General features: G+C 41.5%; 1 protein-coding gene across 1 annotated transcript in view; it reads right to left on the reverse strand.

The window, feature by feature from the left end:
- Window positions 1-6,164: 6,164 nt before the first annotated feature.
- OSTN (osteocrin) overlaps window positions 6,165-15,288 on the reverse strand; it is a 44,468-nt gene continuing 35,344 nt past the window's right edge. Inside the window, exons 4-5 of the mRNA XM_069973375.1 lie at window positions 10,143-10,239; window positions 6,165-7,059 (exon numbers count right to left, since the gene is read on the reverse strand). Coding sequence (XP_069829476.1) covers window positions 10,155-10,239 — 85 coding nt within the window. The 3' untranslated portion in view covers window positions 6,165-7,059; window positions 10,143-10,154. The remainder of the gene's footprint in view (window positions 7,060-10,142; window positions 10,240-15,288) is intronic.

A 15,288-nucleotide genomic window follows, 5' to 3' on the forward strand; every position in this document is an offset into this window, starting at 1 on the left:
GTAAAAAGTCTGCGGGTTGTGGCGGTATATGTGTAAGTAAACATAGATAGAGAAAATGACCAGAACAGTGCTCCCATATTATATTGCATGTAACCAGTGACAACATTTGATGGTATTAGGACTGTGGTTGTATCACAGTGGTATAAAAAAATTATATTTCAATTTACATATTAATATTTCAATGTACATAAAATTACAAAATAAAAAAAATTATAAAAGAGGTCAAACTTTTCACTCAAAATATAACTTCTGATCTGTTATCTATTCAGTCTCCTCCCCCCAGTTCTCAGCTGCTGCTTTCTGCTGAAAACACAAAAATCTGCATGTGAGCTTTTCTCTCTGTCCCCCCTCCTCCCCCCTCCCTTCTGAGACGGCTGATGTAAACAGTATCCCTGGCAGGCTGTATCTGCAACACTGTAGCTTCTTTATAATGCTGGGAGGATTAATCTGAGGTCAAGTTGCTAATAAACTCTCTGGGAGACAGAGATGAAAGCTCACACACAGATTTTTTTGTGTCTTCAGCAGAAAGCAGCAGCTGAGAACTGGTGGAAGGAGACTGAATAGATAATAACAAGTATGGAAGGAATTGTTAGTCTCACCATGGGCAGCAACTTATCAAAAGTTACGTTTGAGTGGAATACCCCTTTAAAATCTCAATACCATGAGCTGTTTTTATGCATATTTTGTTTTTATTCACTCTCAGATTATTATATAGTTTTAGGCATATCCTCCATATGTTTGTAATTTTAGTAGGTGTAATTATATTCCTTGTACAAGCTGTAGATACATAAACCAAGAAATGTCATAGAGCTGAAGCTTCTTATACAAAAATATCCTGGCTAAGGATTGTACCGTCAGTATTGTCACATATTACTTTAGAATACAGTGCTACCGCCATAGACACAGCTGAATTACATTGCCCTGCAATGCGTCCATTGTCACCACCCTGGTAATAGGAATACAGTATTCTGTCAGTATAAATACGAATCTAACATCTGTTACATACACCAACATATAGTGGTAAAACAATAGTAATATAACTTCCATCTAGCATTCAATGAGAATGAGTGTCAGAGGGGTTAGTAACTACTACATCTATGATTCATTCCTGATGGGGAATAAGTAGTTAAATATGGTGTAAGATGCTACATGTAAGAACTGGTAAATCTATGGTGATGGTAAGAGACGGAGACGAGCTGCCTTAGAAGCTAACGCCGGGTTCATGCTGCATTTTTGCAAAAAACGGAGGGAAAAACAGAAAGATGGATGTGATTGTGTGCGTATGTTTTGATCCGTTTTTTTCATTGACTTCCATTATTTAAAAAAAAAAAAGATGCTTTTTTTTACACAAAAACGTGGTCGCCCAAGTTTTTGTTTGCGCTAAAAAAATGCATCCCCTTTGATCCGTGTCTTTTTTTTAAATTATTTTTTATAATTGAAGTCAATGGAAAAATGGATTGCACACAATTGCATCATGTAAGTCTACAGAGCCCGACTAATTTCACTGACACAGACCTGAGAGCGGACCACGCCGCAGCGCATCCCTCTCCTTACTCGTTTTTACAATCAGTACAGGTGTGAACACTCAGACCAGAATCTCTGTGATGTCTCTGTGGCATGTCAAACATTTTTATGACGACAATGACATTTTGAACATTAACAGGCTTGCAGTGCTCCGTTAAACCCACATTTAAAAATCAATTTAAGGCTATGTTCACACAACATAATATTTCAGAAAAGAACGGACGCTGATTGCAATAGAATCAGCGTCCGTTCTTTCCTGCAGAGGTGGCATTGCATTGAAGTCAATGTAATGCCGCCCGCTCTATTAACACATGGTTATGTTAACGCCCAATCTTTAGACATTCAATGAACACCATCCGGAAATAATAGCTGTTCACACAATGTAATGTGCGGCAGCCGCACTTTATATTGAAGTGAATGGTTAGGGTTAGGGTTGCGGTGCCTGCAAGTCAATGTTGAAATAAGAACGTTCCTGCAGCCGATACCTCTGTAACATCCTGAATGCAGCCCAGCGGCCAGCAGTTTAGCAGCATCCGTTGATATGCAGTGGACACTGTTAAATGTAGTATGAACATAGACTAAGGAAGCATGTCGTCTAAAGTGTAGTTAGGCTGGGTTCACACAACATTTTTGCAATCCATTTTTTTCATCCATTTTTGCAAAAAAAAACAAACAAAAAAAAGATGCATTTGTGTGCATCTGTTTTTCATTGACTTCCATTAACGTACACAAAAATAATGTCTGCTACCTTTTTGTGTAAGTTAATAAAAACGGATGCGTTTTCATCCTGTTATTAATAGTAGAAGTCAATGGAAAAAACAAAATCAAAACGGATGCACACAAATGCATCTGTTTTCCATCAGTTTTTTTTTTTTTTGCAAAACAAAAGAAAAAAAAACAGATTGCAAAAACGTAGTGTGAACCCAGCCTTAGCAATGATAAAAATTAGGAAAGATGTAGATGAGCAAAGCCCAAAGAGATTGCTCGCCATCCCTAGATAACAAAATTGAAGGATTTCGATCATTTACAGCAGAGTCACACACTTTTTTGTACTTTGTGAGACAGTCAAATAAAAATGAACCAGAAACAAGAATTCAAAAAATTTTTGATATTTCAGTTTAAATGTGACGCTATTATTGTACCATCCAAGTCGGCCCTGCTCAGTGGTTCGGCTATGATTGCTACGATGTCCATTACCAGTGCATATGGCCACATAGATCCCCAGCCACGTGCGGCCTGCTAGTCACTGATTTAGGCTGCGTTCACACAACGTATATTTCAGTCAGTATTGCAACCAAAACCAGGAGTGGATTAAAAACACAGAAAGGCTCTGTTCACACAATGATGAAATTGAGTGGATGGCCGCCATATAACAGTAAAGAACGGCCATTATTTCAAAACAACAGTTGTTGTTCTAAAATAACAGCAAATATTTGCCATTAAATGGCGGCCATCCACTCAATTACAACATTGTGTGAACAGAGCCTTTCTGTGTTTTTAATCCACTCCTGGTTTTGGTTGCAATACTGACTGAAATATACGTAGTGTGAACATAGCCTTATAGTGTATTTCTCAGTATGGGCCTATATCTGCAACTAGCCGGAGACATACTATAAGAGACACACTATAAGAGACACACTATAAGAGACACGCTATAAGAGACACGCTAAAAGAGACACACTATAAGAGACACTATAAGAGACACACTATAAGAGACACACTATAAGAGACACGCTAAAAGAGACACGCTATAAGAGACACGCTATAGGAGACACGCTATAAGAGACACACTATAAGAGACACACTATAAGGGACACACTATAAGAGACACACTATAAGGGACACACTATAAGAGACACACTATAAGGGACATACTATAAATGACACACCATAAGAGACACACTATAAGAGACACACTATAAGAGACACACTATAAGGGACATACTATAAGGGACACACTATAAGGGACACACTATAAGAGACACACTATAAGAGACACACTATAAGAGACACACTATAAGAGACACACTATAAGGGACATACTATAAGGGACACACTATAAGGGACACACTATAAGAGACACACTATAAGAGACACACTATAAGAGACATACTATAAGAGACACACTATAAGAGACATAGCTTCCTCCTCAGCGTCTCCTGTGTAATAGGGACATAGCAGCAGGTTAGATTCCTCTCATCTGCTCAAAGTTTCCCTTCAATATTTTTAGGAAAAAGAAAAACTATACTTAGGCTGCAGTGTAGATTTTGTGAAGATTTGCAGCGAAATCCGCTGTGGGTCCAGTGCAATTCATCCCTATGAGAGCACATACTCACAGCAGGATTGATATCCCGCTGTATGTGTGTTAACCCCCGCTGCGGATCCGGTAGGTGTGAAGGCCCCCATAAGGAAATGTTATATTGTGATATTTACTCCATTTTCTAATGACTTTTTGGTCTTGTGCTGAGTTACTATGCAGCTCCAGCGTTACATATAGGCTACGTTCACACTACGTATATTTCAGTCAGTATATTTCAGTCAGTATATTTCAGTCAGTATTGCAACCAAAACCAGCAGTGGATTGAAAACACAGAAAGGATCTGTTCACACAATGGTGAAATTGAGTGGATGGCCGCCATATAACAGTAAAGAACGGCCATTATTTCAATATAACGGCCGTTGTTCTAAAATAACAGCAAATATTTGCCATTAAATGGCGGCCATCCACTCAATTACAACATTGTGTGAACAGATCCTTTCTGTGTTTTCAATCCACTCCTGGTTTTGGTTGCAATATGAGGACCACAATACTGACTGAAATATACTGACTGAAATATACTAACTGAAATATACATAGTGTGAACGCAGCCTTATACTGCACACTGATCAGCATACTGTAGTCTTTATGCTTGGACCTTATACACATTTAACACACAGAAAATCCAACCTGCATTGTATAAATCTAACGTTGACCTTAGATAAGGGGTGAGACAGATATAAATGTAATTCTTTATGCTACAGTGCTACATAATGTGCTACATAAAACTGCAGGGACTACCTGGCTCCTGTGACGGGCAGCTCTGATTTTTTTTAAAGAACATTTTTTGTTCTGTACTGCAAAGCTGATGTAGTGTAAGGTATATACTGTACAAGCAGTGACCATAGAGGCCTACATGGTACCTACTGTATATACAAGTAGTGTAAGGTATATACAAGCAGTGACCATAGAGACCTACATGGTACCTGCTGTATATACAAGTAGTGTAAGGTATATACAAGCAGTGACCATAGAGACCTACATGGTACCTGCTGTATATACAAGTAGTGTAAGGTATATACAAGCAGTGACCATAGAGGCCTACATGGTACCTACTGTATATACAAGCAGTGACCATAGAGACCTACATGGTACCTGCTGTATATACAAGTAGTGTAAGGTATATACAAGCAGTGACCATAGAGACCTACATGGTACCTGCTGTATATACAAGTAGTATAAGGTATATACAAGCAGTGACCATAGAGACCTACATGGTACCTGCTGTATATACAAGTAGTATAAGGTACATACAAGCAGTGACCATAGAGACCTACATGGTACCTGCTGTATATACAAGTAGTATAAGGTATATACAAGCAGTGACCATAGAGACCTACATGGTACCTACTGTATATACAAGCAGTGACCATAGAGACCTACATGGTGCCTGCTGTATATACAAGTAGTGTAAGGTATATACAAGCAGTGACCATAGAGACCTACATGGTACCTGCTGTATATACAAGTAGTGTAAGGTATATACTGTACAAGCAGTGACCATAGAGACCTACATGGTACCTACTGTATATACAAGCAGTGACCATAGAGACCTACATGGTACCTGCTGTATATACAAGTAGTGTAAGGTATATACAAGCAGTAACCATAGAGACCTACATGGTACCTGCTGTATATACAAGTAGTGTAAGGTATATACAAGCAGTGACCATAGAGACCTACATGCTACCTGCTGTATATACAAGTAGTGTAAGGTATATACAAGCAGTAACCATAGAGACCTACATGGTACCTGCTGTATATACAAGTAGTGTAAGGTATATACAAGCAGTGACCATAGAGACCTACATGGTACCTGCTGTATATACAAGTAGTGTAAGGTATATACAAGCAGTGACCATAGAGACCTACATCGTACCTGCTGTATATACAAGTAGTGTAAGGTATATACAAGCAGTAACCATAGAGACCTACATGGTGCCTGCTGTATATACAAGTAGTGTAAGGTATATACAAGCAGTGACCATAGAGACCTACATGCTACCTGCTGTATATACAAGTAGTGTAAGGTATATACTGTACAAGCAGTGACCATAGAGACCTACATGGTGCCTGCTGTATATACAAGTAGTGTAAGGTATATACAAGCAGTGACCATAGAGACCTACATGCTACCTGCTGTATATACAAGTAGTGTAAGGTATATACTGTACAAGCAGTGACCATAGAGACCTACATGGTGCCTGCTGTATATACAAGTAGTGTAAGGTATATACAAGCAGTGACCATAGAGACCTACATGCTACCTGCTGTATATACAAGTAGTGTAAGGTATATACAAGCAGTGACCCGGTCTCTATGTTTATATGTTTTGTAAACCTAGCCTAAACCTGGATGTAAAGGATCCCTGCAGGTTCCCGGTTACACAGGATCCAGTAAATCTCATGTTGGTGTTTTCTAAGGCTTCTTGTCATCTATCAGGCCCAGAGGATATACATAAGATGGACGTATCGTTTTATCTAGAATGTTCCAAGACCTGGTGATAAGGTTACATGACCTTTAGTACAATTTTAGTTGAATAGGCTATCTTCACACAACACACTTTCTATGAAAAGAATGGCTGTTGTTTTCAATTTACACAATGGCCGTTCTTTTCATAATGCAATGATTTGCACTGAAATCAATGTTTCACACAATGAATCGAATGATGATCAACCTATTGAAAAAACGATTGTGTCAATTATTTCCGTTTTTTGTCCATAGACTTCAAAGCAATTTTTTTTTACCTAAAACAACGGCCATTGCTTTGAGGGCCAAAAATGGCTGTTTTTTCTTTTTTACATTGTGTGAACATAATCTGCCATAATCTGCAAAATGGACGTGTCTGGTGCTTTTTGCAATGAGGGCCGTGAATCTATTGGTCTGGTAAGGTTTTGGCCGCATAAGGTGCAGTAAGTTCCCATGCAGGATCCGTCTCTTCCATCCGGTACGAAATGCTGATATTTGGGGATAAGACACAAACCTATAGTGAGAAGCGGGTGCGGGGCCGTACATCCACCCTGTAACCTGCACAGACACACCCCGCCTCTTCTGATGGATTGGATCTATTATTGCTCTGACAATGGACATGAAATAGATTTATAGACGGCCGCTTCATCAATCAATGTAACATCAATCAGGATCCGCAGCTCGGCAAGGTGTTAGAGGGTTCTGGGGACTTGTGAGACGTATTATACATCATCCAGGGGGGCATCTACCTGCAGAGAGAAGAAAGAAGAAGCTTCTGTAAGACCAGGCCACATCTTCTCACCGGGGTCTGGTTTTTACTTCACAAAATGACCTGATATTTACTGACGCTAAAATGCTGGCGATCTGTATTCCGTACGCGGCTTTATAACCTATTGAACATTCTATAAACTATCAATTGGCTTTAAAAGGAATGGAAATTATAAGGAGCATAAGAGCAGGCACTGTGGGTAAGGAACTGTCTCCAAAGGAAGCTACAAATGGCTTACTGACTTACTGACTATAAGAGATATACTATAAGAGACACACTATAAGAGACACACTATAAGAGACATACTATAAGAGACATACTATAAGAGACACACTATAAGAGACACACTATAAGAGACACACTATAAGAGACACACTATAAGGGACACACTATAAGAGACACACTATAAGAGACATACTATAAGAGACACACTATAAGAGACACACTATAAGAGACACACTATAAGAGACACACTATAAGAGACACGCTATAAGGGACATACTATAAGAGACATACTATAAGAGACACACTATAAGAGACATACTATAATGACACACTATAAGAGACACACTATAAGAGACACACTATAAGAGACACACTATAAGAGACACACTATAAGAGACACACTATAAGAGACATACTATAAGAGACATACTATAAGAGACACACTATAAGAGACATACTATAATGACACACTATAAGAGACACGCTATAAGAGACACGCTATAAGAGACACACTATAAGAGACACACTATAAGAGACACGCTATAAGAGACACACTATAAGAGACACACTATAAGAGACATACTATAATGACACACTATAAGAGACACACTATAAGAGACACACTATAAGAGACACACTATAAGAGACACGCTATAAGAGACACGCTATAAGAGACACGCTATAAGAGACACACTATAAGAGACACGCTATAAGAGACACACTATAAGAGACACACTATAAGAGACATACTATAATGACACACTATAAGAGACACACTATAAGAGACACACTATAAGAGACACACTATAAGAGACACGCTATAAGAGACACGCTATAAGAGACACACTATAAGAGACAAGCTATAAGAGACACACTATAAGAGACACACTATAAGGGACACACTATAAGACACGCTATAAGAGACACGCTATAAGAGACACGCTATAAGAGACAAGCTATAAGAGACACACTATAAGAGACACACTATAAGAGACACACTATAAGAGACACACTATAATGACACACTATAAGAGACACACTATAAGAGACACACTATAAGAGACACACTATAAGAGACACACTATAAGGGCCACACTATAAGAGACACGGTATAAGAGACACTATAAGAGACACGCTATAAGAGACACACTATAAGAGACATACTATAAGAGACATACTATAAGAGACATACTATAAGGGCCACACTATAAGGGCCACACTATAAGAGACACACTATAAGAGACACACTATAAGGGCCACACTATAAGAGACACGCTATAAGAGACACGCTATAAGAGACACACTATAAGAGACACGCTATAAGAGACACGCTATAAGAGACACGCTATAAGAGACAGGCTATAAGAGACACACTATAAGAGACACACTATAAGGGCCACGCTATAAGAGACACGCTATAAGAGATACGCTATAAGAGACACGCTATAAGAGACACACTATAAGAGACACACTATAAGAGACATACTATAAGAGACACGCTATAAGAGACACGCTATAAGAGACACGCTATAAGAGACACGCTATAAGAGACACACTATAAGAGACACACTATAAGAGACACGCTATAAGAGATACGCTATAAGAGACACACTATAAGAGACACACTATAAGAGACACGCTATAAGAGACACACTATAAGAGACACGCTATAAGAGATACGCTATAAGAGACACGCTATAAGAGACACGCTATAAGAGACACGCTATAAGAGATACGCTATAAGAGACACACTATAAGAGACACACTATAAGAGACATACCTTCCTCCTCAGCGTCTCCTGTACAAAAGGGACATAGCAGCAGGTTAAATTCCTCTCACCTGCTGATAATTTCCCTTTAAGCATTTATAGCATACCCTCAGGACGTAATAGTTGCAGGGCTAATCAGGGGCCGTCACCTACTGGACCTTCAGGATTCCCAGTAGAGGTGGGACACACACCTAGACATATACTCTAAGTATGATATAAATACCTGGAAGTCATCATACACATTGGATACCAATAGGTTGATAGTTGAACAACAGTTTAGCGATTGATCGTCCATTTTTCGGACACTGCCCTACAAGATCATTAGTGGACATTATATGTCTTCTTTTCCAACTCTGACGTTCTTTCATTGGCCAAGATTATTGTTCAATGTTAAATTTCGCCCAGTAGCGGATTATAAGTCCATTCTTGGCGGTAGCCCGGCCCATAGCCATGCAAACAGACTTATACTTTCAGTGGTGTACTGGCTCTGCCATGATTTGCAAACAATCGCTGCTTTTTACGTCGATTTTGCACAAATCAGGGCATCATGACATTATCTATGCTGTACTATACATTACCTATGCTGTACTATACATTATCTATGCTGTACTATACATTACCTATGCTGTACTATACATTATCTATGCTGTACTATACATTACCTATGCTGTACTATACATTACCTATGCTGTACTATACATTATCTATGCTGTACTATACATTACCTATGCTGTACTATACATTATCTATGCTGTACTATACATTACCTATGCTGTACTATACATTATCTATGCTGTACTATACATTACCTATGCTGTACTATACATTATCTATGCTGTACTATACATTACCTATGCTGTACTATACATTACCTATGCTGTCATAGTTACAGTGGGTGGGGGGGGGTCCAGGCCTGGTAAAGTTAATCTGCCCCTGATTTCACCCAACACATAATCATTTTGCATGAAATCAGCTGTCTTCATAAATTTTATTCTAATGCATAAGGAAACCCTAAGATGCAGATACCACATTTAGTATAAAGCAGGAAGAGAAGAGAAGGAATTGCTCACCATAGATTTCTGTTAACCTCTAGTATTGGTGAGACGATTCATGCCGATCCTGTCGATAGGAAGCCCGAATCTCCTCTTTGGAAGCTCTACTACTTTCCTGCAAGGACAGAAGCAAATGTATAAGTTCTAGCATGAGTTCCATCTAACAAGGCAGAAGAACGTCCGGATATGGTCCACTGTATGGAAGTAGAACTTTATATAATGATAAGCCAATCTATGTTCCTTCATTATGATTAGTTTTATTATTGTTGTTCTACACTTTTTTTTTTAAAACCTTTAAAAAATTCTGAGTAAACTAGACTGATAAACATTCATGAAAATTCAGTCCTATGAGCAACAAAATACTGTGTAAAGCTTACGGGTGCGTTCACACGTAGAGGATCCAGGAGATTTGATCTAATCTGTGGATCCTGCACACCAGGGAGAAGTCCACCAGGGTCGGGGTGGGGGTTACTGGATAGAGGTAGGAGGCAAAAAATCATTACGGGCAGGGGGTGGAGGGATGAATTTAAAAATACAGTATGCTCACTTTACTTAGAACAGTTCACTCTTATGGTCCGTTTACAAGGAGCGATAATTCACCCAGTCGATTGTTTAAAGTAGTGCGGCGCTAAACAATTATTCACTAAAAAACACACATTACAAAGTTATACAACTTTGTAATGTATGTTATGTTAGTGAATGGCCCCCTTCCCCGTGTTTCCCCCCACCCACGCCACCACCGGAAGTGTAGTGCTCTATACTCACCTGATCCGTGTCGACCCCTGTCCGCCATCTTGCAACAATGATGTAATCTTCGGGCGGCCGGCCGAACCGCTCCGACCATCCCTAGTGCCGGCCGCCCTCTGCCGCGTCATCAGCTGCTCAGCCGCGATTGGCTGAGCACAGTTGTGCGGGGTCAGCGGCCGACAGCAAGTGACAGGGGGGAGGGGGTGGGGTGCCGCGTTTGAGCCCACGGTAAGCCGCAGGTGACGGGGGGGGGGGGGGGTTGAGTCGTTGGGATGACGGGGGGGGGGGGGGGGGGGGGGTTCTGGTGCCACCACGGTCATGGAGTGATGGAGCTGCGGGGGGATAGTGAGCCGCTGGTGACGGGGGTGGGGGTGGGGTGACAGTAAGCGCTGCGGGGGTGCTGCGGGCCAGCATCGCGAGTGACAGCAAGTGACCAGGGGGTGCCGCGATTGAGGACACGCTAAGCCGTGGGTGACGGGGGGTGGTGAGTTGTGGGGGTGACGGGGGGAGCCGCGGTCTTGGAGTGATGGAGCCGTGGGTGACAGCTGCGGGTAACGGGGGGTGCCGCCGGTAAGCGCCGCGGGAGTGCTGCGGGCCAGCATTGCGAGTGACAGTGGGTGACGGGGGGTGCCGCATTTGAGCCCAGCCGCGGGTGATGGGGGGACAGTGGGGCGCAGTGGTGCCGGTAAGCGCCGCGGGTGACGGGGGTGCCACGATTAAGTTGTGGGTTCAGTTATAAGGGACACACTATAAGAGTTGTGGGGGTCAGCGGGTAATGGGGGGGGGGTCTGCCGCGGTTATGGAGTAATGGAGCCGCGGGTGATGGGGGGACAGTAAGCCACGGTGGGGTGGCAGCCGTCGGTAAGCCCCGCAAGGTGCTGTTGGCGAGCGGCAGGAGTGAGCCGTGGGTGACGGCGATTGAGCCCAGCCGTGGGTGATGGGGGGAAAGTGAGCCGCAGTGTCACCAGTAGGTGAGCCGTGGGTGAGGGGGGAAAGTGAGCCGTGGGTGGTGCGATGGTGAGATGAGGGATCACAGTCAGGGGATGAGCTCTGGTGACTGGGGTGGCTGCTGTTAGAGAGGGAGACAGTGACAGCTGCACTGATCACTGTCTCCCTCTCTAACAGCAGCCGTCCCGTCAGTGTCCTCCTTCACTACAGCTTGGCTTTGAAGAGAAGGAGGACTTGTGATGCCGTCTCGGAGGGTGGGGGCCAGGAGCAGAGAGTGGTGACGAGTTGGACTGGGATTTGATGATTCTATGCGTTCCGTGGGGGTGAATGTACCTAGATAACAGCGAAACTGTGCAGAATCTATAATAACTTTATATTGGAAAGATGGAAAGCTACGGGTGGGCAACGTATTAATGCAAAAATAATTTTGGGGGGAATACCCCTTTAAACTGATACAATCAAGAAGTTTTGCAGTAGCCGACTTTCTACCTATGATTAAAAAGTTAAAATAAAAACGACCCAGTGATGACAGTGTTCATTACAGAAGCAAATTGTCAGGTTGCTTCCATTCTCAGCGATGTAAGTGACAATTATTCCCTCTGGTCATTTGCAGCTTCGGGTCAGATAAAAAGACAGGAAATCCCCCACTAAGCACAAAGGTATAACAGAAACAAAGGCTGCGCACAACTGCTCTCCTCTGTATGAAACACCAACCAAGTGCAGCAGATCTTGTATGTGGGATTGTATCAATCTGCAGCAGATCCTGTACAAGTACACTAACGTTCAAAAGTTTGGGGTCACATTGAAATGTCCTTATTTTTGAAGGAAAAGCACTGTACTTTTCAATGAAGATAACTTTAAACTAGTCCTAACTTACAACCAATCCCCTCTATACATTGCTAATGTGGTAACTGACTATTCTAGCTGCAAATGTCTGGTTTTTGGTGCAATATCTACATAGGTGTATAGAGGCCGATTTCCAGCAACTATCACTCCAGTCTTCTAATGGTACAATGTGTTTGCTCATTGGCTCAGAATGCTAATTGATGATTAGAAAACCCTTGTGCAATCATGTTCACACATCTGAAAACAGTCTAGCTGGTTACAGAAGCTACAAAACTGACCTTCCTTTGAGCAGATTGTGTTTCTGGAGCATCACATTTGTGGGGTCAATTAAACGCTCAAAATGGCCAGAAAAAGAGAACTTTTGTCTGAAACTCGACAGTCTATTCTTGTTCTTAGAAATGAAGGCTATTCCATGCCAGAAATTGCTAAGAAATGGAAGATTTCCTACAACGGTGTGTACTACTCCCTTCAGAGGACAGCACCAACAGGCTCTAACCAGAGTAGAAAAAGTGGGAGGCCGTGTTGCACAACTAAGCAAGAAGATAAGCACATTAGAGTCTCTAGTCTGAGAAACAGACGCCTCACAGGTCCCCAACTGGCATCTTCATTACATAGTACCCACAAAACACCAGTGTCACCATCTACAGTGAAGAGGCGGCTGCCGGATTTTGGGCTTCAGGGCAGAGTGGCAAAGAAAAAGCCATATCTGAGACTGGTCAATAAAAGAAAAAGATTAAGATGGGCAAAAGAACACAGACATTGGACAGAGGAAGAGTGGAAAAAAGTGTTGTGGACGGATGAATCCAAGTTTGAGGTGTTTGGATGACAAAGAAGAAGGTTTGTGAGACGCAGAAGAAATGAGAAGATGCTGGAAGAATGCCTGACGCCATCTGTTATACATGGTGGAGGTAATGTGATGGTCTGGGGTTGGTGCTGGTAAGGTGGGAGATTTGTACAGGGTAATAGGGATTGTGAATAAGGAAGGCTATCACTCTGCACCGCCATGCCATACCCAGTGGGCAGCGCTTGGTTGGAGCCAATTTCATCCTACAACAGGACAATGACCCTAAACACCTCCAAATTGTGCAAGAACTATTTCCAGCAGAAGCAGCAGCTGGTATTCTCTCATAGGGAATGGAGGGGCCAGCGCAGTCACCAGATCACCACCCCATTGTGGGAGCAGCTGGACCGTATGGTACGCCAGAAGTGCCCATCCAACCAATCCAACTTGTGGGAGCTGCTTCTAGAAGCGTGGGGGGCAATTTCTCCAGCTTACCCCAACAGATTAATAGCTAGAATGCCAAAGGTGTGCAATGCTGGAATTGCTGCAAAAGGAGGATTCTGGGACGGAAGCAAAGTGTGATGGAAGAACAATGTTATTTCACATACAAATCAGTATTTCTAACCTTGTCAATGTCTTGTCTCTATTTTCTATTCATTTCGCAACGTACGGTGGTGAAGAAGTGTGACTTTTCATGGAAAACACAAAATTGTTTGGGTGACCCCATACTTTTGAACGGTAGTATATATGTGATTGCATCAATCTGCAGCAGATCCTGGATGTGTGATGCTTCAATCTGCAGCAGATCCCATATGTGTGGATGCTTGAATTAAAAAGTATAATAATATCTGTAAATTTTTCTTTGAGTAAGAACCACAAGTCTCCCTCTATGGCCGGACAATGTGGAGGAGACGGAACCAGCAAATCGTGACTTTTATTTTCACCACAAATGCAACATTTTAGCTGGACAGCCATTCTCCATTATTTATGTGTGAAGAGTGAAGGGTCATCTCCCCGGCACACCCTGCCACCATGACACTCCCTGATCTGTTATAAAGGAGATTACAGCGTGACAGATCAGGGCTTCTATTTCATTTATGTATAATATTCAAACACTCATATCCCTTAATATAGCTATACAGACATATATATATATATATATATATACACATACATTAACGCACACACACACACACACACACACACACACACAGATATACACACATGCATATATATATATATATATATATATATATATATATATATATATATACACAGACATATATTTAATTAGATTCTATTTTAGTATTGTTATAAGGCCGGGTTCACACTGTGTTTCTGTCTTGCTGCTACGGTTACAGTCTATTTAATTCTGTATACAGAAGCATAGTCAACAACTCTATTGTATACTGGATAAAAAGGTACAGGTTGCAATCCGTTTTCCTTTCTAATCTAAGTAAACAGGAAGTGGGACCCAGCCCGAGACTTTTTTTTGTAGACTTTTGCTATAAACATGTATGTTCTACACCAAATTCCCAGCATACAATGTTATCCAAAGAAAGGAATCCAGAGCTCAATGTTATCATCTCCAGTTTCTTGGCTCCCTCTCCTGGTAACATCTGAAAACTACATCTTGAAGTTTCTATGATGTGAATTGTGCTTTGATAACCGTGTTGTATACTCGCTTTGTCCTTATTCACACATTCCATAAATTTATCCATAATTGCAGATCCGCAAGATACGGGCTGTTATTGCAGCATTGGATTCATAGAATCTACTTAATAGAAGTCTATGGGAGTGTCCGTAATCTTTGTGAAAGAAATGTCCCTAACATCCTAAACA

This window comes from Dendropsophus ebraccatus, chromosome 6 (genome assembly GCF_027789765.1).
Source record: "Dendropsophus ebraccatus isolate aDenEbr1 chromosome 6, aDenEbr1.pat, whole genome shotgun sequence".
NCBI classification, from domain to species: Eukaryota; Metazoa; Chordata; class Amphibia; order Anura; family Hylidae; genus Dendropsophus; species Dendropsophus ebraccatus.